Source organism: Panicum virgatum, chromosome 2N (assembly GCF_016808335.1).
Source record: "Panicum virgatum strain AP13 chromosome 2N, P.virgatum_v5, whole genome shotgun sequence".
NCBI classification, from domain to species: Eukaryota; Viridiplantae; Streptophyta; class Magnoliopsida; order Poales; family Poaceae; genus Panicum; species Panicum virgatum.
In genome coordinates, this window is record NC_053146.1 from 37,599,460 (window position 1) to 37,621,163 (window position 21,704).

The following is a 21,704-nucleotide window of genomic DNA, read 5'->3' on the forward strand; positions in this document are numbered from 1 at the left end:
GTAGGGCTATCTTGGAAAATCCTTCAATTAACCTCCGATAATACTCATCTAATACAAGGAAGCTTCTAATTTTACTCACATTGGTTGGCTGCTGCCAATTGGAAACTAACTCAACTTTCTCGGGATTAACTGCTACTCCTTCTGCAGTCAAAATATGATCAAAGAAAGCTACTTTCTTAAGCCAAAATTCACACTTGCTAAATTTGGCATATAGCTTATGTGCTATAAGCTTTTCCAAGACCACTCTTAAGTGTTGTCCATGCTCTTGAGCACTTTTGGAGTAGATGAGTATGTCGTCAATAAAGACTACGACAAAGTTATCTAACTCGTCCATAAACACCTTGTTCATGAGGTTCATGAAATAAACAGGTGCATTGGTAAGTCCAAAAGACATCACATAAATTCAAACTGCCCATAACGGGTGACAAATGCTGTCTTCGGGATGTCGCTTTCCTTAATCTTGAGCTGATGATATTCCGACCTTAAATGAATTTTGGAGAAATACTAAGATGATACTTATTCTTAATGGTGACTTCTTTTAGTGCACAATAATCTACACACATTGTCATACTTCCATTCTTTTTCTTGACAAACCACAAACTAAATCTAATCTCTTCGATCTCAAAATGTAGAGTAATATCATAATTATATATTTGTAGATAGTATAAATACAAACCGCACACACCACAAACTATAAATTGATGTTGTGTAAATTATTTTAAATAAAAATCTAAATACATAAAAACTGTAAAGTATAATGAATAAATCCTGCGACTAAGTATTACAAAGATTTAAATATTTAAATCTTAAATTGTGTGCCCAGAGATACTATCTCCTTTGTTTATATGTGTAAAAGAAAAGTTACAAAGTACTGTAGCACTTTCGTTTATATTTGACAATTATTGTCTGATCATGAATTAACTAGGCTCAAAAAATTCGTCTCGCAAATTATAAACAAATTGTGTAATTAGTTATTTTGTTTAGCTATATTCATATATGCGTTCAAAGATTCGATGCGATGTAAAATTTTGTAAAGTTTTGAAATTTTGATGGGAGTTTTGAAATTTTGATGGGAACTAAACAAGGGCTATGTTTAAAATGGTAAACCTAAGTACTGCCGGCCATATATATTATAATCGATAACCCAAGAGAGAGTAGTAATCCCAAACGACATACTACTGCTGTGCTCCGGAATTATCTTTGTTGATGCCACGCCACAAATCCCGCCCCCATTTTTTGGGTCCAAGATCGGCCAGCCATGGCCCCTGCTAGCGCTGATGTAGATCGACTCCAAAGGAGGCTTGCCTCCGGCGGCCGTGGAATGGACCTTCCCTCCAACGTAGCGGTGGATCTATCGCGCGTAATGAGAGCTCTCTACAGATTGCAAGGCGAGCTGACTGCTGCGGAGAAGCAACCGTTCGAGGCCAGCAGTCAGCCCCGCCTGAGAAAGATCAAACAGAATGTCTACGATGTGGAAGATATTCTCGACGAGCTTGAAGATGGCAGCAGCAGGGGTCGGAAGTTTGATGGGGCTTCAGATCTCTGGTCACAGGTCAGTACTATGGATGAATTTAGGCTTATAATTTCGATTTGAAGAAACAATCTTCGGATTGTTCAGCGCAAGTTCCTTTTCCGCTTTTCAGACAGACCACATGTTACTCTGTCGGGAAATTTTGGTTGTCAACGCTGCCTTATTCTTGGATGCACTTTGGGTCATTTTTTAGTATCAACAAATATCTATTTTGCCAATTTACTATGTTGATGACGGTTGTGTGTGCAGAATAACTAGGACACCTTCACTTCAATATTCGCATGCTATTTTGGAAGAGTCCTTGTTGGAAACCATATTCACAACCATCCAATCATTTCGCTTCATGCTGTAATTGTTCCTTTCCCATATCAAACAATATAAAAACCAATCTAGGACAGAGGAACATGACAACTAGTATTAGATTGGCTGGACACTTCCAAGGCTTTCAAGTAGGCACCTTCCTACTTTCCTGGTATACCATGTCTTATGTTTTTAACATTTTTCCATTCAAAACTGTTAGCTTGAAGTGCAATTTGATTTTTGATGCTGTTAATTATTCTTAAGAAAAGGTACCCTGGAGATTCTGAAATCAGATAGCTACTTAATGATCACTTGATGGTGAAATTTCAGGCAGTATTTTTCTTCTCGTCTAACCACTCAGTTCTTCATTGCCGTATGGTGAAAAAAATAAAGAAGATAAGAAAAAGTTTGGATCATGTATCAAAAGACTTCATATTGAGCTTACTGCACCACAGTACTGATGGAGATCAAACTTGTCATCATGATGTGTTTGATGAATCTGCAATAATTGGAAGAGATAATGATAAGGAAAATTTAAGAGCCTTGCTCTTGTGTAACTGTGAAGAAATTTTTTCCATAATTCCTATAGTAGGTCTTGGGGGATTGGGGAAAACAGTTCTTGCCCAGCTCATTTTCACTGACAAAGATGTACGATATAATTTTGATCTCCATATATGGATCAATCTCAATATGACTTATAGTCTTAAGGGTATTGCTAGTGCAATAATTTCAGAAGCTAACAGAACAGAGCAAGGCATGTCACAAGTCAAAGAGGAAATCGAAGATGATCCTCAGATCATAATGAAGTGTCTTCGAGAAGTACTTCATCATAAAAGATGTCTCATTGTCTTGGACGGCCTATGGAGCACAGATGAAGGGGAGTTACTTCATCTCAAGAAAATGCTACGAGGCATAGAGAAGACCAAGATTATAGTGACTACTTCTAGTGAAAATGTTGCTAAGCTGGTGCATACTATTCAGCCCTACAAATTGGGTCCTTTATCTGAAGAAAATTGTTGGACTATATTTTCTCGAAGGGTGTTTTGTGGTGGAGATAACTCAGACCCCACACGAATGGGGAAGCAGATTGTTAATAGGTGTGAAGGTATACCAGCAGTGGCTCATTGTCTCGGTTCATTGGTGCGTGATAAAGGCATGAGCATTTGGAATGATGAAAATCAAGATCTGTGGAAATTGGAGAGACAGTTTCCATTCCAGGTCAACATGTTCTCATCAATTAAACAGATATATTACAACATGTCATCGGCATTGAAATCATGCCTTAACCATCTATCAATGTTTCCTAAAGGATCTGATATTCGTATGGAAAATCTGATCAGACAGTGGGCTGCGCTTGGCATCCTCGGGTCAACACATGGTTCCTTACCTATTTATTCCCAAGGGAAGAAGTATATCCAGGAATTGCTTTCTGTATTCTTCCTTGAAGCACCCAATAAATCCTCAGTAAGTGACTAGTGTATTTTTGGAGTTTTGCAGTTCAATATGTTAAGACGAGCTTTTCTGATGTTTGACTAATAACTAGCATAATGGGTTGGATTAGATAGGTTTTAGCTGATCATTGTTTTGGACAATCAGTTAATAAAAAGATCATATGTCTTCTGGATGATACTTCTATTGAACTTTGGATATATAGAAAAATTTTACGTAATGAGCATCAACAACACGTTCGTGTAAAGACACGACCAGAAACTTAGATCCCCGAACAGTCGAGAATAATCAATGATATTCCAACAGTGATAATCTGAGATTTGAACTCACAGTTTTATTGATTCTGCATTTTAGAAATATGTGTTCTGCAGCAAAAAGAAAATCACACTAAAGGATCCATGTCATGTGGGGCCGCCACTACCAGCGCCGCCCACGCGCACGTGTGACCAGACCAGCAGTGCGGGAGAACTGGCAACAGAGTCAGCGGCAGGAGCAATTAGTGTCTAAGTAAAAGGGATTTGTTTAGTTTGTTTCCTAATTACCAGGGGTCAAGGCGCCTATACATTGCTGTACTCAGTCATTTGGAGGAATCAATCAAGAATTACCAAACCCTAATCCCCCTTCTTCTTCCTAATCTCACCTCCTTCAACATTGGGCAGTTGGGCAACAACCCCGACGCCATTACCAGCCAAGGCTACGAACTCCGTAGCCGAGGCCCTGCCGTCTTGGGCACTGACGCCCTTGACAACCTGGTATCAGTATCCGGGTGATCCTCTTCCACCTCGAGCCAACCCCACAACACCACCACTGTCGCCGTGCCATTCGCCCCCGTGCCACCTTCCCCAACTTCATCTGCTTTATCGCCAATGGCCGAACCAACGACATCCGATCTCGTGGCCCTCATCACCAAGTTGACGGCGACTGTCGAGACCCTGCAGGCCAAGGTCGACACGCTCCAACAGGAGCACCGTGCTGACTCATCATCTTCGGGCGCCCATGGCCAATTCCCCGGCAAGCACCACAGCGACCGACCACCGCGTTTCCAGAAGATGGACTTCCCCAAGTACGATAGTAAATCGGATCTGTTAGCGTTCATTAACCGCTGCGAATCCTATTTCCATTAGCAGTGCATCGTGGAGAAGGTTTGGATGGCTTCCTACAACCTTGAAGCCGCGGCCCAACTGTGGTACATCCAGGTCCAACGTGATGAGGGCACGCCACCATGGCGCCACTTCACCGAACTCCTCCACTTGCGCTTTTGGTCCTCCTCTGTGGTCCAACCCCCTCGGCGAACTCATGGTGTGCAAGCGCACTGGGACTGCTTATCGAGGTCTAGAAGGTACAGATCTTCATGGCGGGACTGCAGACGCCCCCCAGGCTCGACGTCGAGATCCACAACCCACAGTCCCTCGCCGTCGCCATGAGTCTTGCCCGCAAACTGGAGCTCCGCGACCAGTGCGAGGCGGCGGCCGCGCCGACTCCAAACCCACCGCGCCCTCACCAGTGGGGCATCTTGTCGGCGCCGCGCCGGGCGCTCCCGACGCCGCCACCGGCCGCCACGACGTCGACGCTGGTACTTGTCGAGGGCCGCCGCCCGGTCAAGCCGAGATGGAGGAATGCTGCCGCCTCAGACTCTTCTTCAACTGCAACGAAAAGTTTGGGCGCAGCCACAACCGCGTGTGCCAACGCATCTTCGTCCTCAACCTCGCGGACGACGGCGACGACGACACCGAGCCCCAGGAGCTTTGCGACAAATCCCCACAGATATTGCTACATGCGATCGCCGAGGTTTGCACTAGCGAGACAATGCAAGTGCGCATCTCCCTCGGCAACATCGCCCTCCTCGCGCTGCTCGACTCGGGATCTACACACAACTTCATCTCCGAGCACGCCGCCAGTCGTACCACCATGCAACTCCACGACGGCGAACGCTTCCCGACCTCGGGAGTGTACCGCGCCGCGCCATGCATCATCGGCAACGATGTCTTCACCGCGGACTTCTTTGCGCTCCCGCTCGCGGGCTACGACATCATCCTCGGCACCCAGTGGCTCGCATCCCTCGGGCCAATCCTGTGGGACTTTGGCGCCCTCACCATGTCCTTCTAGCGCGAGGGTCGCAGGGTGCGCTGGCACGAGGTCGCGGGTCCGGATGGTCCGGGCCTGAAGGTCTGCTCTGACGACGGCATCTTGGCGGCACTACTGCACGAGTTGGACGCCCTCTTTGTTGAGCTATCCGGCATGCCCCCGCCGCGCTCCAGGGACCACTGCATCAACCTCCTCCCTGGATCCGTACCTGTGGCAGTTCGGCCCTACCACTACCCCGCCTCGCACGAGGACGAGCTTGAACGCCAGTGTGCCGCCATGCTGGCCAGGGGATCATCCGGCGCAGCACCTCGGCGTTCTCCTCGCTAGTCCTATTGGTCAAGAAGGTCGACGGCACATGCCGTTTCTACCGCGCCCTCAACGCCAATACTGTCAAGGACGCCTACCCCATCCCGGTGGTGGATGAACTACTCGACGAGCTATTCCATGCCTGCTTCTTCACCAAACTCGACCTCTACTCCAGATATCACCAGGTCTGGATGAACGCCACCGACATCGCCAAGATTGCCTTCCGAACACATACGGCCTCTACGAGTTCCTGGTCATGCTTCAGATTATGCAATGCCTCGGTGACGTTCCAAGCCCTCATGAATGATGTACTAACTCCTTCAGCAACACCGACTCTTCGTCCTCGTCTTCTTCAACGACATACTAACTCGTGGGCGGCTCATCTGCAACACATCCGCACTGTCCTCGACCTCCTTCAGCAACACCGGCTCTTCGTCAAGCGCTCCAAGTGCGAGTTTGGCGCCACGTCCATCACCTACTTGGCTCACGTCATCTCGGTCGACGGAGTGACCTTGGACCCGACCACGGTGCAGGCCATCGCGGAATGGCCTCAACCGAGGTCAGCACGGGCGGTATGCGGTTTCCTAGGCCTTGCAGGGAACTACTGCAAGTTCGTCAAGGAGTTCAGCATGGTCGCTGCCCCTCTCACGGCCCCTCTCCGCAAGGAGGGGTTCTCATGGAACGACGAGGCCGCTGCTGCGTTCGCCACTCTCAAGAATGCCGTCACAACGGCGCCCATCCTCACACTTCCGGACTTCAACCAGCCCTCACAGCTCTTCTTTTGCAGGGACAACACCCGCTGGCGTTCTTCAGTCGACCTACGAACGCGAGCTCATCGGCCTCGTCGTCGCCATCCGCCACTGGCGCCCATACCTCTGGGGCCGCCGCTGCTTGGTGAAGACGAATCACTACAACCTCAAGTTCCTCCTCGACCAACGCTTGGCTATGATCCCACAACACCATTGGGTGGGTAAGCTCCTTGGCTATGATTTCACAGTCGAGTACAAGGCAGGGAGCCCGATCACGGTGGCAGACGCCTTGTCCGCCACGACACGGAGGAAGCCGACCTCCTCGCCATCTCGAGGCCACAGTTTGACTTCATCGAGCGTCTTCGTCAAGCCACTTCCACAGACCCGGCGCTGGTGGCGCAAAAAAATGAGCTCGACGCTGACCAGCGCGTGGTGCCGTGGTCTCTCATCTATGGCATGGTGGCATTCAACGACTGCCTCTACACCCCCCTAGCGTCACCTCTCCTCCAGGAAGTGCTCACCGCCGTGCATACCGATGGCCATGAGGGCGTCCAGCACACCCTACACCGCCTACGCCGTGATTTCCACTCGCCCAACCTGCGCACGGTGGTTCAGGACTATGTCCGCGCCTGCACGACGTGCCAGCGCCACAAGTCGGAACACCCGGCGGGCCTTCTCATGCCGCTGCCAGTTCTGACCACAGTCTGGGCCGACATCGGTCTCGACTTCATTGAAGCGTTGCCCCGTGTTGGTGGCAAATCGGTGATCCTCACGGTGGTCGACCGCCTCAGTAAGTACTGCCACTTCATTCCGCTGGCCCATCCATATTCCGCGGAATCGGTGGCGCAGGCTTTCTTCGCCGAAGTTGTCATGTTGTGCGCCTCTGTAGCTGAGGCCCAGCCATCTTGGGCACAGACGCCCTTGACAATCCACCTCACAATTTGCTCATTGCATAGGAACCAGATGTCTTTTCCTTTATACCCTTGTTTACACCTACTAGTTGGTTACCAGATGTCTTTTCCTTTATTCCCTTGTTTACACGTTATGTAATACAAATTATTAGGATAGCTAAAGTGATTTCTTATAGTCATCCTACTTGTTCTTATAACCTGTTTTTAACAATTTTGACACCGTTTTAGCTATTTCATGCATGTTTGGAAATTTGTACACCACATTAATCAACTTTTTAATTTCTTAAAAACCTCGGTGACAACCTAGTTCATGTATCAAATTCAAATTTGATTGTGCATGAGTTTTGAAATATTGAGTGAGTGATGCAATTAAGAATCATTGTAAAAACTTATTTGAAACCTTTAGTAATACATAGACTATCACTATAATGCACCTCACTGATAAACTGACGGGATTTGGGTTTTTATTTTAGTGGTTGTGCCTTAGATATACTCCCAAGTATGCCCACATAACACATATTGCACTCATATTGTCCTTATTTTAATAGATCTCAGAATAGGCATGCTTGTAAGTTAGTAATTTAACAAGTACATTTCTCTCCATAGACTCCATTCATAAAAGAGTTGCACCATCACAGTTCTTGCGTGTGAACCCTTGTTTTATTCAATTTTTCTCCCTAACACGCAAAAGAGCTGCATATCATAATATTAGAAAACAAGAAAAAAAATGTTAGGAAACCCTTACAAATACACCCACACACAACAAAAATTTCTTAGATTACATATGCACCTGTGTCTAGGCTTCTTGTGGATTATAGCTAATCCAAATAGCAGAGTGAGGGTGGCATTTATAGAATTATAGTTTAACCACTCAAACTAGTTGTTGCTCCAACGATCCTCTACAAATGTGAACACTGGATAATCATGCAAGTTCCCCATGGCCATGGTCGGATTATACTATGCTATTAGTTTTCCATTGGGCCACTGAGATCTAATCTTCAACTGCTTCGGTTGAAACTATGGCGCATTGTTAGGCGCCTTTATTTGTATCGTTAGATTATACAGAACTTGCAACGTTTCTATTTTCTGAAGACAATTATGTTCTTTGTTGTTTATCTGACCATTAGTAGGACGCGTATAACTCTTCCCTGACGGATCGTCCAGCATTTCCAATTCAAATCCTCTTGTAGTGGTTGATCCTTTGAAGATTTGTCCTGCACTCATATTATTCATCATTCAGCATAGAGAATATGCATTTATATCTTCATTACTTTGTGCTTGGAACCAACTTGAATACTCTGACATGTATTGTTTCCAGTCACCGGATCATCCAGTGCATGTACTCGACTTGCACTTCATGTAATCATTGCCAATATAGCACAGCACAAAATTAGCGCCATACATGGGTTGGTAAAAGTTTCGATCAGTTAATGTGCACAGCGAACTATAGGTCATCAATTTAAGATTTCCCGACCAACAATAGGTCGGTTGTGATGCTAGTATCACTACCAGTTCTTTCGCAACAGGTGTGATGAACGGTTTGGTGTGAAGTTGGGTCGGCGAAGTGTCACGTTATGATTTAATTTGTCAACTCATGATGGTTGGAGGTTTAGCATATCATGCGGTTGGATTTGTACACCTTTTCAAATTGCTAAACATATGCAAAGTCCTGACTGCACAATGATTAGGTTCACGATGTGCATATTTCTTGATGGGTGTGCAGCTATGTGTTGCCTGTTTTAGAGGATAAATAGATGTGGACTAGTTGGGACTTGCGTCCACCAGCTTAAAGCTTGGGAACTGCAAGTGGAATATTAGGAATTACTGAGTATTAATCTACAATAGAAGAAAGTGGACTTATTTTGTGCATTGTTGTGTGCACCCTCAGTTGAACATTTTGCAGGTCTGCCAGTGCCACTGGCCTTGATACATGTCAGAACCAAACAGTAATTAGCATTTCTGGGTTCAAGTAGTATGGTTGATTTGTAGTAAACTATTCCTTATGATTAAGTTATAAACCTCTGTACAGGGTAGTGGACTAAATTACGCTAGTGCCTCAAAGATCGTCAATGTGCACAATTTAGTACATGAGTTTGCCAGATATGTTACCAGTCATGATCTATTTATTATGGATGGTGAAAGGAAAAATAATGATGGCACCGAGATTTGCACATCCCGATATGCAGTATTGACTAGATGCAATGATGGATGCAAACTTCGCAAAGTTTTTCTCACAAGTGTAAGGGCGATATGTTTGAAGGACTGTGGGGGAGAAAAGTTTATAGAAAAAATATTCTCTGGTCTAAAGCACCTACATGTATTGGACCTCAGTAGATGCTCGTTTCTCAAAATACCTAGTTCTATTTACCAGTTAACCCATCTGAGGTACATTGACATTTCTAGCTCAGCAATTCAAGCACTGCCTGATCAAATGAGTTTCTTACAAAACCTTGAAGCTCTGGATCTCTCAGAGACGCGTCTTCAGGTGCTACCTGATTTTGTTGGAACTTTTCAGAAGTTAAAATATCTTAACCTAAAAGGATGTCGCGAACTCCATCACCTGCCCTCAAAACTTGAGGATATTAAGAGTTTGCAGCATCTTAACCTGTCATGCTGTCCAGCAGCTCACCAGCTACTTGAATCTATCAGTGGATTTCAAGAACTTCGATTTTTGGATATATCAAGTTGTACAGAACTTCAATCATTGCCAGAATCCTTCGGCAGACTAACAAATTTAGAGGATCTAATCCTGTCCAAATGCACCAGACTCAAGAAGTTACCAGAATCATTTGGTGAACTTTGTTTTCTTCAGTTCTTGAATGTATCCAATTGCTGCGAGCTTGAAGAAGTGCCTGCATCTCTTGGAAGGCTTGCTAGTTTGGAGGTTCTAATACTTTCAGGATGCAGAAGAATTCAAAATCTTCCTCAATCATTCATTGACATTGCATTCTTGCGGATTCTAGACCTTGCAGGGTGTGTAGATCTTCACATAAACCTTGGAATGTTACCACATAATAATCTAGAGAACCTTAACGTGGATGGATGTCACAAGATCAATGCTATGCCTGGGTGGACTGCAAACTTCCCTAAACTACATCCCAAATGTCTACAAACCTGTGACCAACAAATTCGATGCTTGATTCCAGAACAGCAAGTCTGTCTTAGTGACAATGAAGTAGAGATTATCAAGGAGCTGAATGTGTGTGTGCATGACGGAAGTGAGGAAGCAATAGCAAGTCAATCATGCCAAGCTGGTAACTCTGAACGTACCACTAAGGTAATTCTACCTAACTTTGTATCTAGTTTTTATTTTAAAATATTACAGAACTTTTGTCGTGTAGTGATTCACTAAAAGAAATTATTTTTACTAATGATTTTTTAGGTCTTTGAGAATTCATCTGCACGTACAAGTCATAACGTTCCTCAGCATCCCACTATCCCAACTGGTATGGAGGCACATTTTACCACTTCCTAATTTCTACACTTTTTTGTGAAACAATTTCTACACTTCCCTCAACGGGAGCCATGTTTTCAAATCGTCTAGTTGAACCTAGTCGCCATGGGACCGATCAGACGACTAGTCGCGATTAGTCGTCGATCAGGCCGATTAGTCGAGCTTAGTCGGTCCTAGTCGTCCTATATGTCCCAGGACCGATATGATATATGTACTACATATTACTTAATAGAAAGCAAGTATGAAGGCAACAATAATGGTCGATTTTTCACTTATTTGTGAGAGATGATTTGTGAACTGTCCAGAACTCTGTATTCCTGTCCCATAGTCCATATTCCTGTCTCTCAGCCTCTATATACCAAAAACCTAATGGGCCACCTTGCCAGCCCATCACCGGCCGAGGCCCCCAACTCAAACAGCCCACAAAACAATCTCAAGTCTGATCGTTTTCCAACCTGATCGTGCGACTAATCGCGACTAGTCGACGACTAGTCGGACGACTAGTCGGACGACTAGAAAACTAGTCGCCCAGACCTACTCGGTGTCCCTTATCGGGGTCATTTTCTTCCTCCCACATCACCTTCAATCGGAGCTTTTAACACTGGCTACACTCTTTTTTAAAGTTATGGACCTGACTTATTTGTACTAATAATTCTCATCAGATAGCCCCAAAACTGTATAAGAAAGGATTTATGTAAAAATTTTGAGTCAAGAACAGTGGAAATCAGATAGGATAGGTGAACAAGGTTATATTTTAATAAACAGCATTGCCTGACTTTTCCCGATATGTCTTGACTTGAGTAGTCTATAGCCGTAGATGTCTGAGCTGCTCAAGGTACTACTGCTGCCATGCTGTCTGTACACAGCTGTCGGCGTGGCGTGCGGCGTGCCGTACTTAGCCTTTCTTTTTCTTGGTCATGCAGATACTGATATCGCTGCTGAACCCGCTGATGGAGCAGCAGCTGCTGGGGACTTACAACTAGCAGCAGTTGTCGGAGCAGGCACTCGCGCAGAGGCTACACTAGCTGCATCAGTCCCTCGACGATATCGTCGGCGCCGCTCCCAACTACATGAGAACCGCCGCACTGGAGAAGCTTGCCAGCCTCGAAAGCTTCAATCAGCAGGTCACCAATTTTTACTCCCGTTATCCATATCCTACATCGTTCACTGCGCTCCTTAAGCTGGTATTCTTACTGGATCGTGATCAATAAACATTTTTAACCCAAGAATCAACACAACCAGGAAAACCTAGTTTACTTTCAAGTACAATAGTCCTTCTCTAATCATAATTACACAGTAACAGTAGCAATGGAGCTGGTGCACGTCCTACAAGCTACAGGGCCTTGGTCCTGCTTTCTCCATGGCAGGCAAATTTTTTTGAATGAGAGAATAATTGTGTGTATTCTTTCAAACCCTAGAAAGATGGGTAATATGAACCTATATATGGACCTCTATACATGGGCCATAAGGCCACTCAAACATACACCAACACCCCCCCCGCAGTCTGAACTACCGGCGCAGCGGTGTTCAAAACTGGACAATAAAGAAAGCACACACAGGGCAAACACCCCCCGCAAACACAACTAGCCACCTGCTACGTTGAGGCTGGAGCGAAACTCCAAGAAAGTCGAGGAGGGGAGACCCTTGGTGAAGATGTCAGCAAACTGGGAGGTGGTCGGGACATGGAGGATCCGAACATCGCCGATAGCGACCCTGTCGCGAACGAAGTGCAAGTCGATCTCCACATGCTTCATCCGCTAATGCTGGATGGGGTTGGTGGAGAGATACACGGCGCTGACGTTGTCGCAGTAGACGAGCGTGCTCTTGGCGAGCGGGCTGTGGAGCTCCGCCAAGAGCTGTCGTAGCCAGGACGACTCCGCCACGCCGTTAGCGACAGCCCGGTACTCCGACTCGGCACTGGAGCGGGAGACAACCGGCTGCCGTTTGGACGACCAGGAGACCAGGTTGCCGCCCAGGAAGACGGCGTAGCCGGAAGTGGAGTGGCGAGTATCCGGACAGCCAACCCAGTCAGCGTCGGTGTAGACAACCAGCTTAGCAGAGAATGAGCGGTGAAGGATCAGGCCGAGGTCCACAGTGCCACGGACGTAGCGGATGAGACGCTTCAGCGCTGCAAGGTGTGACTCCCGGGGATCATGCAAATGGAGACAGACCTGCCGAACAGTGTAGGTGAGATCCGGCCTGGTGAAGGTGAGGTAATGCAAGGCACCGGCCAGACTCCGGTAGGTAGTAGGATCAGCCACAGGATCCCCCAGATCAGCAGACAGCTTCGCCTGAGTGTCGATAAGAGTGGAGCAGGCTTGCAATCCGTCATCCCAGCCCGTTCCAGAATATCGAGGGCATACAACCGCTGGTAAAGGAGGAGGCCGGACGGGCGAGGCTCAATAGTCGCGCCCAAGAAGTGGTGGAGCTGACCAAGATCCTTCATAGCAAACTCCTGCTGTAGAGAGGAGATGACGCGCTGAAGCAACTGCTGACTGGAAGTTGTGAGCACAATGTCATCGACATAGAGCAGCAGATAGGCAGTCATCCCCACAGCGGTAGATGAAGAGAGACGTGTCATACTTGGCCTCGGTGAACCCCAATGTCAGCAAGAACGTGGCGAACCGAGAATACCAAGCCCGAGGAGCCTGCTTCAGACCATAAAGAGACTTATTGAGCCGGCAGACCATGTTCGGACGACTGGAGTCTACAAATCCCGTTGGCTGAGAGCAGTAGACTGTCTCTGACAAAGTGTTATGAAGAAACGCATTCTTCACATCCAGCTGGTGCACAGGCCAAGAGCGAGAGAGCGCAAGTGAAAGGACCGGGCGCACAGTAGCAGGCTTCACCACTGGACTGAAGGTCTCATCATAGTCCACACTAGGCCGCTGGGTGAAACCCCGAAGAACCCAGCGAGCCTTGTAGCGCTCCAGTGTGTCGTCAGCTCGACGCTTATTCGTCCAGATCCACTTGCCTGTGACCACATTGCAACCAGACGGACGCGGCACGAGGTCCCACGTCTGATTTGCAAGAAGAGCTGCGTACTCCTCTTCCATCGCGCGACGCCAGTGATGATCCGCCAGGGCGTCGCGGACAGAGGAGGGTACCGGAGAGACCCGCAGCTCCCCCTCGGTGGCGAGAGTCGCGGCCTGAGACGCCATCCGCCAAGTCACCATGGGATGAATATGTCGAGGATCCCGATGGACGACTGGCGGGTGGTACACCGCCGGCTCGACATGAGAGCGAGGAGGTGGAGGCGGCGGAGGCGACGGCTCCGGTGTAGGCGTCGCAGGGGTCTGGAGCCGGAGGCGGCGCCGAACGACGCCGGTACACCTGCACCGGCTGAGCGTACCGCGCAGGTGCAGGGGGAGGCACCGAGGCCGCGTGTGGCACAGCAGGGGACTCCGGGGCCGCGCACGGCACGAAAGGAGGTCCTGGGGCCGCGCGTGGCGCGACAGCAGGCACCAGGGCCGCACTGGGCGCAGCAGGGATCACCGGAAGCGGTGCCGGTGCACCGGGAAAACCTGCAGGGAAAGGACAGACAGGTAAAGGTGGCTGAACTACCGGGTCAGTCGAAAACAGCGACTCCAGCTCGGAGTCAGGAGAAGGTGTGGAGGAGGTGGAGTAGGGGAATTCCGACTCGTCAAACATGACGTGTCGGGAGATCAGTACGCGACGATAGGTGAGGTCAAAGCATCGATACCCCTTGTGGTCAGGGGAGTAACCAAGAAACACACAACGAGTCGAGCGGGGCGCCAGTTTGTGAGAAGCAGTGGCGGAGATGTTAGGGTAACATGCACACCCGAAGACCCGAAGGTGGTCGTAGCGAGGAGGGGTACTGAAAAGAGCGTGGTGTGCAGCGGGAGCAGGAGAAGCAGTGGACGGAAGGTGGTTAAGCAAGTAGGTGGCGGTGTGGAGGCTCTCAGCCCAGAAGCGCGGGGGCAGAGAGGCCTAGATCAAAAGGGTGCGCACGACGTCGTTCGTCGTGCGAATCATCCGCTCAGTCTTGCCGTTCTGAGGAGAGGTATACGGACAAGACATACGCAGCTGAACATCCCGTGAGAGGAAGAAGGAACGGGAGGTGGAGTTATCGAACTCACGCCCGTTGTCACCCTGGGTGGCCTTAATGTTGAGGCCGAACTGAGTGGACACCCAGGCAAAGAAGTGGAGGAGGGTGGGGAAGGTCTCAGACTTGGCGCGCAAAGAAAAAGTCCAAGAATAATGAGAAAAATCATTAACCACCACCAGATAATATTTATAACCCGACATGCTGAGTACAGGAGATATCCACAGATTACAGTGAACAAGATCAAAGGCATACGCAGTATGCGAAGAAGACGAAGAAAAAGGAAGTCTGACATGACGACCTAACTGGCACGCATGACAAAGATGCTCAGTAGGGGTCCTAGTACCTGGAACATTGGTACTACGACCGAGTTGAGCCAAAACGTCGCGGTCGGGGTGACCAAGCCGGCGGTGCTAGGTGGTGGAAGACGGCGTCGGCACGCCCCGACGGCCCCCACCGGTACCGGTACCCCAGAAGCAGGGCCACCACTACCACCACCCCGTCCCCCCCACCTCCGGTCTGCCCGGCGGGAGCAGCACCAAGGAGGGAGGTGGCAGGAGCGGTGAAGCAGCAACGAGCGCGGTGGGGGTGGACGAGAACGATTCGGGCGCGAGACCCCTGGTGATCTCCTCGAGGGCGAGGTCGTCCCGGACCTGCAAGAAGGAGGGGAAGGGCCTCTGGCGGGTGATCCATGTCTTCAGGTGGTCATAGGTGGTGCTCAGGCGTCGCACGACATTGAGCACCAAGACCCGATCGGACACCGGACACCCGAGGTCGTGAAGAGCATCAGCCATGCCCTTCATCCGCCGGCAGAACTCACCGACGGAGAGGTCCCCCTGCTCGAAGGTGCAGAAGCTGGCGTCGAGCTGGAGAGCGCGGAACTCGGCGTTGCCGAGGAACTGCCTCTCTAGCGCCAGCCAGGCCTGTCGCGCGGTGACGCCGTGGGTCCGGACGAGATCCTGAAGATCTAGGGAGATGGTCCCAAAGATCCAGGACATGGCGACGCTGTCGAGGCACAGCCACACCACATCCCGCGCCTCGATCGGCGAGTCGACGAGGACGTGGTTGTCGAGGGCGGAGGGCGAGGAAGACCTGGTCCCTCCAGCGTCCGTAGGAGGAGGACGTGGGGTCGAGGAGGACGGTGACCAGGGCCCTGATGTTCTGAACGCCGGTGGCCTGGAGGTGGAGCTGGGCGATCATGGGGTCGATCGGGTTGTGCTGGGGTCCAGAACCAGCGGGCGGAGCCTGGTGGGAGGAAGAGGCACCGTGCTCAGGGACGACGGGCAGCTGGCCGGAGGAGACGCGGAAGTAGTGCTCCGCCTCGGCGACCCGAAGAGCGAGGGCGTCGGCCGTGGCGCGCTCGCGCTCCCAAGCGAGGCAGCCACGCGGACACGCTCCTGAGCCGCCGAAGCCTCCGACTTGGCGGCGAGAAGGGTCGCGACGAGAACGGCGTCGGCCTGCTGCCCACTGAGGACGGCGTCAGCGGTAGGCTGCTTGCCGGAGGCAACGGCTGCGCGGTGGGCGGCGGCGCCCGCGACCCTTGCTCCTGCAGCGGCGTCCGCGGCCGGCACGGCCTCGATGAGGGCCAGCGCGGCGGCCGGGGAGGACCAGGGCGGGAGAAGAGGAGCGCCGGCGGCCGGAAAGGCGGGCGGCCGGGCGCCGGCGGCAAGGGCCCAGGCACCCAGATCCGCCCGAGAGGGAGCAGAGGAGGAGGGAGAGGAAGAGGGGAGGGGAGGGGAGGGAAGGAGGAGAGGCGCAGCGGCGGCACCAGTGGCCGGCCGGCCATGGCGGCGGCGGTGGCGGCGGCTAGAGGGAGGGAGGGAGAGGTAGGCTAGATACCATGAAGGAGAGAATAATTGTGTGTATTCCTCAAAACCCTAGAAGAGTGGGTAATATGGAACCTATACATGGGCCATAAGGCCACTCACACATACACCAACACTTTTTGTTAGAAAGCTAGCTTAAACCTGAATAAGACCGGATAAGCACCATAACCACTTCCAAGCAAGTACCCATAACCACTTCCAAGCAAGCACGCATCATTAGGCCGTGAAACAACAAACAACAAGCTTATGCTGCTGGTGACAATTACTATTCGTTTTCTAGAGGAGTTGGTAGGGTCCAAAGAAGGTAAGGTTTTGATTCTTTTTTATGGCCCTGTTTGGGGGAGCTTCCTGGAGCTTTTGCTTCTCCAGGAAGCTCCAAAAGCCACAAGCTCCCCCAAACGGGGTCACATTCTCCAAACCGCGGAAGCTCCAAAAGCTCTTCTTTACACTACAAGCGGAAAAGCTCCCTCGGAGCAGCTTCCCGAGCTTTTGGCGTCCCTCGTCCCCTCCGCACCGCCCGTCTTGCCGCTCCTCCGCCCGTCCGCGCCGCCCGTCTCCGCCGGCCCTAGATCCGTCGCGGCCAACCGCCGGCGACCCGCGCAGCCGGGGAAATCGGCCGCCAGTGGCCTCCTCTCCCCCTCCCTCGAGGTCGCCGCCCCAGATCCGTCGCCACCCGCCGCCCCACCGCCCTCCCTTCGCGCGGCCCCGCCAGCGGCTCTTCTCCTCGCCACCTTCCTCTCCGCGCGGCCCACCCACCGGCGGATTTCCTCCCTGCCGGCCTCCCCTCCGCGCGGCCTCGCTGGCGGCTCTGCTCGTCGCCAACTTCCCCCCCGCGCGGCCACCTGCCGCCAGTGGATCTCCTCCCCTCCGCGCGCCCCCCGCCGGCGGCTCTGCTCCGCGTCGCCTTGCCTCCACGCGGCCCCCGCCGCCGGCCCTGCTCCGCGCCGCCCTTCTCTTCGCGCGGTCGAGGCCGGCAACTTTGCTCCTCGTCGGCCTGATGAGCAAGAACTTAATGGGCAAAAGCTCCCCCAAACAGACCTGCTAGATTCTCTGAAAAACAGCCTTTTGGACTAGCCGGTGGAGCTTTTCTAAAAAGGAGCTTTTGCAAAAGCTGCCGCTACCCCAAACAGGGCCTATGTGGTGCATTTAGCAAGGCTTTGTTCCTGGTCAAATGTATGTACTGGTTGTATATACCTGTCTCTTTCTACAGAAAGTCAATGGCCCGATGCATACGTTTGGCAGTTGGCACTGTGCATTAACAATGTCCCTCCTGCTCCTTCCCTGTGTCAACCATCTCATTATTATTATCTCCCCACTCTGTTTGCTGGTGCCTGGTGCCTCTGCAGAACAGAGGACCCACGGGCGTAGTAAAAATACTTGATGCCTCTCTAATTCATGGTGCTGTTCAAGGGTTCGATCCAAGAATAGTGGTAAGAAAAAGGGTGCAGCCACCTAACTTGAGCCCCATGCCGGCAAGAAGCCTAAAAGAAATGATCATGCCCTTTTATGGATTATTTTCTCTATCACGGCAGTAAAAGGAGATAGTGACCTCTAACTTCTTTGATCACTGCTAATTAGGAGTGATCCAATCCAATGCTTGTAAAATTGAGATGATGTGGCTCAACAAGGATTCTTATAAAGCTAAATCCATAGGCATTGATCAAGGAAGTACTAGTTCTAAATAAATATCGATGTAACATTACCATCCATGCCTTTCTTTAATTTCGCCACCCCAAGAAAGAACATCAAATGGATCATTCATGTTAATGTCTATCAATTGTAATAGTTCAATAACCCTCTATGGCCTGATGCTTTGGTATGTGTGAGTTTGCTTGCCGTTAATGCAATACACATATACACTATGGTCAACGAAGTTCAACCAAGGTAGTATTTCAATTTTCACTAACTTCAAAGCCCTTTCTTCAGATATACAACACAACTATTAACTCCAAGTACACCTTTTAGTCCAGCAGGAGTTTTCCTACATTGACTTTTCATCCAAATGACATCCTAATTGGGATTTGTACACCATCAAAACAAACATAATGTTTTCTCGAACACGCAGGAGAGCTGCACATTGATATATTAAGAAGAAAAAAGGGGGGAAAGAGCCCCCAAAACCAAAAAAAAAGTTACAGGTTGTATCTATATTGAATGCATTTTTAATCAAATAATAAAAAGGCTTCCTCATGTGGTTTAAGGTTGTGAATGTCAGAAATTCTAAGGGCCTGTTTGGAACCGCGAGCCACAAAATCGCTGCGCTTATAAGCGAGAAGCGGCCGGGGACTCGCTTCTGCGTTTTAGGTGCGCGCAGTTCACTTTTCGCTTTTTGCTGTTGCCGGCGGTGGGCTGAAGCGCGTCCAACGCAAAGCGTTTGGCGGGATTTTTTTGCGTCTTCTGCTTATAAGCTGAGCAAACTCGGTTCCAAACAGGGCCTAAATCAGATCTGAGCTCTCAAGGTAAGATCTCAACCATAGGATCTTAACATAAAAATCATAGAAACACAGGTTATATTGATGAATAGAATCGTATAAATTTTTCAAAAAAAAAAAAGAATCGTAGAATCAAGCCCCTAGACATAGAATTGTATGACAATTTTGTCAACCATGCATGCGATGCAGCACATGTCAATAACTAGCTTCTCTCTTTTGTCTGCTCCATGCGTTTGTATGACAGTAACTTAGGGTAAGAAATTGTTAAGAGTATATTGGGATATCTCCAGATATGGTAGATTATGATTGTGTAATCCCTGCTTGCCTTATCTCTAAGGGAGGCTACTTGCCCCCTGAGCAATGTACTCCTATATAATCTTGCCCATGAGGCTCAGCAATACAATCATCCAATTATACCAATTCTATTCTCCTACATAATGATAATATATGTTTTTGCTGCTGACATTTCATTTTCTGCAGGAAGTAGTTCCTCCAGTACTGGAGTAATTGGTTTTGCATGTTGGCCGCGCAGGAAACCGAAAAAGCATTTCTCCAATGTACCTGGTAAGCATTCAACAGTAGGAGAATAACATATGGAATAACATTAAATCAACTTAATGTGAGATTTCGAATGTGGCAGCCAAGGAAGATCCAGAGGGGCATCTTGGCCAGCTTAAAAAATTTTCACTTAGAGAACTAGAAGTTGCAACAGATGGCTTCAGCGATAAGAACAGTCTTGGAAGAGGTGGGTTTGGCAAAGTCTACAAAGGAAGGCTGGCAGATGGTTCATTAGTAGCTGTTAAGAGACAAAAGCAGGAGATAACACCTGGTGCTGGGGAGCTGCAATTTCAAGCAGAAGTTGATATACTTAGTACGGTTGAACACAGAAACCTTTTGCGTCTTCGCGGATTCTGTATGACACCAACGGAAAGGTTGCTTGTGTATCCATACATGGCCAATGGAAGTGTTGCGTCACGTTTAAGAGGTAATCTGTTGTTTACTGCAGTCATATAGTCTTTTTTTGTTGTGTATTTTAGTTTCTTATACCGTGTTATCAACAATATCAAACTGGAAGGAATTTATTATTTGGTTTTATTCTGCAGAACGCCCAGGATCTGAACCTCCACTAGATTGGCAAACTAGAAGGAGGATTGCATTGGGGTCTGCCAAGGGTCTGTCCTATTTACATGATCAGTGTGATCCGAAGATTATCCATCATGATGTGAAAGCTGCAAACATTTTGTTAGATGAAGACTTCGAAGCTGTAGTGGGGGATTTTGGTTTAGCCAAACTAATGGATTACAAAGATGCCCATGTAACTACTCCAGTTAGTGGAACAATGGGTCACATTGCACCAGAATATCATTCAACAGGAAAATCCTCTGAAAAAACTGATGTATTCAGTTATGGAATTATGCTTTTGGAGCTTGTTACAGGGCAGCGTGTCCTTGATCTTACTCGCCTTGCCAATGACGACAATGCCAGTCTGCTTGATTGGGTAACTTACTATTGACATTTCCACAGTTTAAATTGCAGTGTAGATATGCATGCCGTTTTGCAGAAATTGCAGCATGATGTTGTGCTTGGGTGCACTTTTTCTGTACTACTATAAAAATTATTAGTCACTTTATCTGATAATAACACATGGAGCTTCAGTAGAGTCTAAAAAAGAATGTATTGTTTCTGAATTGGTGCATTGTTTACAGCAAAACGGAGCATATGGTAGAGTACTGGAACGTAATGTTCTTCTATTCGTTGACATACACTTTAGCTTGTACAGGAGTTGTTTTCATTTTATTATTTATGATTATGATAAAACACCAGGTTTGACTGGCAAGCTAATAGAGTGTTTATGTGCTTTGTGCAGGTCAAAGAGTTGCTCAAGGAGAAGAAACTTGAGAATCTGGTTGATGACGATCTAAATGACAACTACATCGATGTTGAGGTGGAATCCCTGCTCCAGATCGCGCTCCTCTGCACGCAGACGGATCCCACAGAACGTCCTAAGATGTCAGAGGTGGTGACAATGCTTGAAGGCGATGGTGGCCTCGCTGAGAGATGGGAGGAGTGGCTGAAGGTAGCAGTAGATCAGGATGTCGAGCATGGTTCACGTCGAACATCAGATTGGATTGTCGAGTCAGCCTACAAGCTCAGCTCAGTTGAGCTTTCAGGGCCGAGGTGATGATAGCACACACACAGCACACTCATGACCTGCTGTTAATATGTTGCGATGTGTCGCCGACTCGCCATGGACACCTTATCCTGAGGGCATCAGAGCTCGAGGAGCTAGTGTCGTGTGCAGTTGTTGCATCTTTACTTCGACGGCGTACAGGGCCGTTACAATGTTTTGGGGGCCCTGGTGCAAAACAAAAAATTGGGCCCTATGCTTAGGTTTAACAAAAGCTAAATAACCAAAATGCATTTGGATTCATAGTATAATTATATTTGTTTTGCATATTAGCACGTAATCTAATTATTAACGCCAAAGAAAAGGGTGAACATTGCCAAGAAAGAGAAGAGAATCAGAGATACGAGATGGGGAGATCGCGATTTGCGACAAGAAACCAAGCGTCTCGACGACCTCGTTGTTTCGGC

General features: G+C 48.8%; 1 protein-coding gene across 5 annotated transcripts; it reads left to right on the forward strand.

Annotated features, from left to right (window-relative positions):
- Positions 1 to 1,146: 1,146 nt before the first annotated feature.
- On the forward strand, positions 1,147 to 21,548 carry LOC120660340 (leucine-rich repeat receptor-like serine/threonine-protein kinase At1g17230). 5 transcript variants are annotated; one of them, XM_039938849.1, is made up of 10 exons: positions 1,406 to 1,552; positions 1,781 to 2,003; positions 2,162 to 3,295; positions 9,361 to 10,609; positions 10,712 to 10,777; positions 11,709 to 11,909; positions 19,590 to 19,673; positions 19,750 to 20,094; positions 20,213 to 20,607; positions 20,977 to 21,291. In XM_039938849.1, the coding sequence occupies exons 3-10, from the start codon at positions 2,207 to 2,209 to the stop codon at positions 21,289 to 21,291; spliced, it is 3,744 nt and encodes a 1,247-aa protein (XP_039794783.1). In that variant the 5' UTR covers positions 1,406 to 1,552; positions 1,781 to 2,003; positions 2,162 to 2,206. The 5 variants fall into 5 exon arrangements, with proteins under 5 accessions (XP_039794780.1, XP_039794778.1, XP_039794782.1 ...); XM_039938845.1 differs by having other exon boundaries at positions 1,781 to 1,980; XM_039938844.1 differs by lacking the exon at positions 1,781 to 2,003 and having other exon boundaries at positions 1,157 to 1,552; positions 9,361 to 10,608; positions 10,714 to 10,777; positions 20,977 to 21,548.
- The last annotated feature ends 156 nt before the right edge of the window (positions 21,549 to 21,704 follow it).

What these genes read in the sequence shown, in the direction of transcription:
- LOC120660340 (XM_039938844.1), top strand. Translation starts at nt 1,259, where the DNA reads ATGGCCCCTGCTAGCGCTGATGTAGATCGACTCCAAAGGAGGCTTGCC. An exon ending in ACTCTGAACGTACCACTAAG is followed by an intron (nt 10,609 to 10,713) that starts GTAATTCTACCT and finishes ATGATTTTTTAG; the next exon opens with GTCTTTGAGAATTCATCTGC. An exon ending in TCGAAAGCTTCAATCAGCAG is followed by an intron (nt 11,910 to 19,589) that starts GTCACCAATTTT and finishes CATTTTCTGCAG; the next exon opens with GAAGTAGTTCCTCCAGTACT.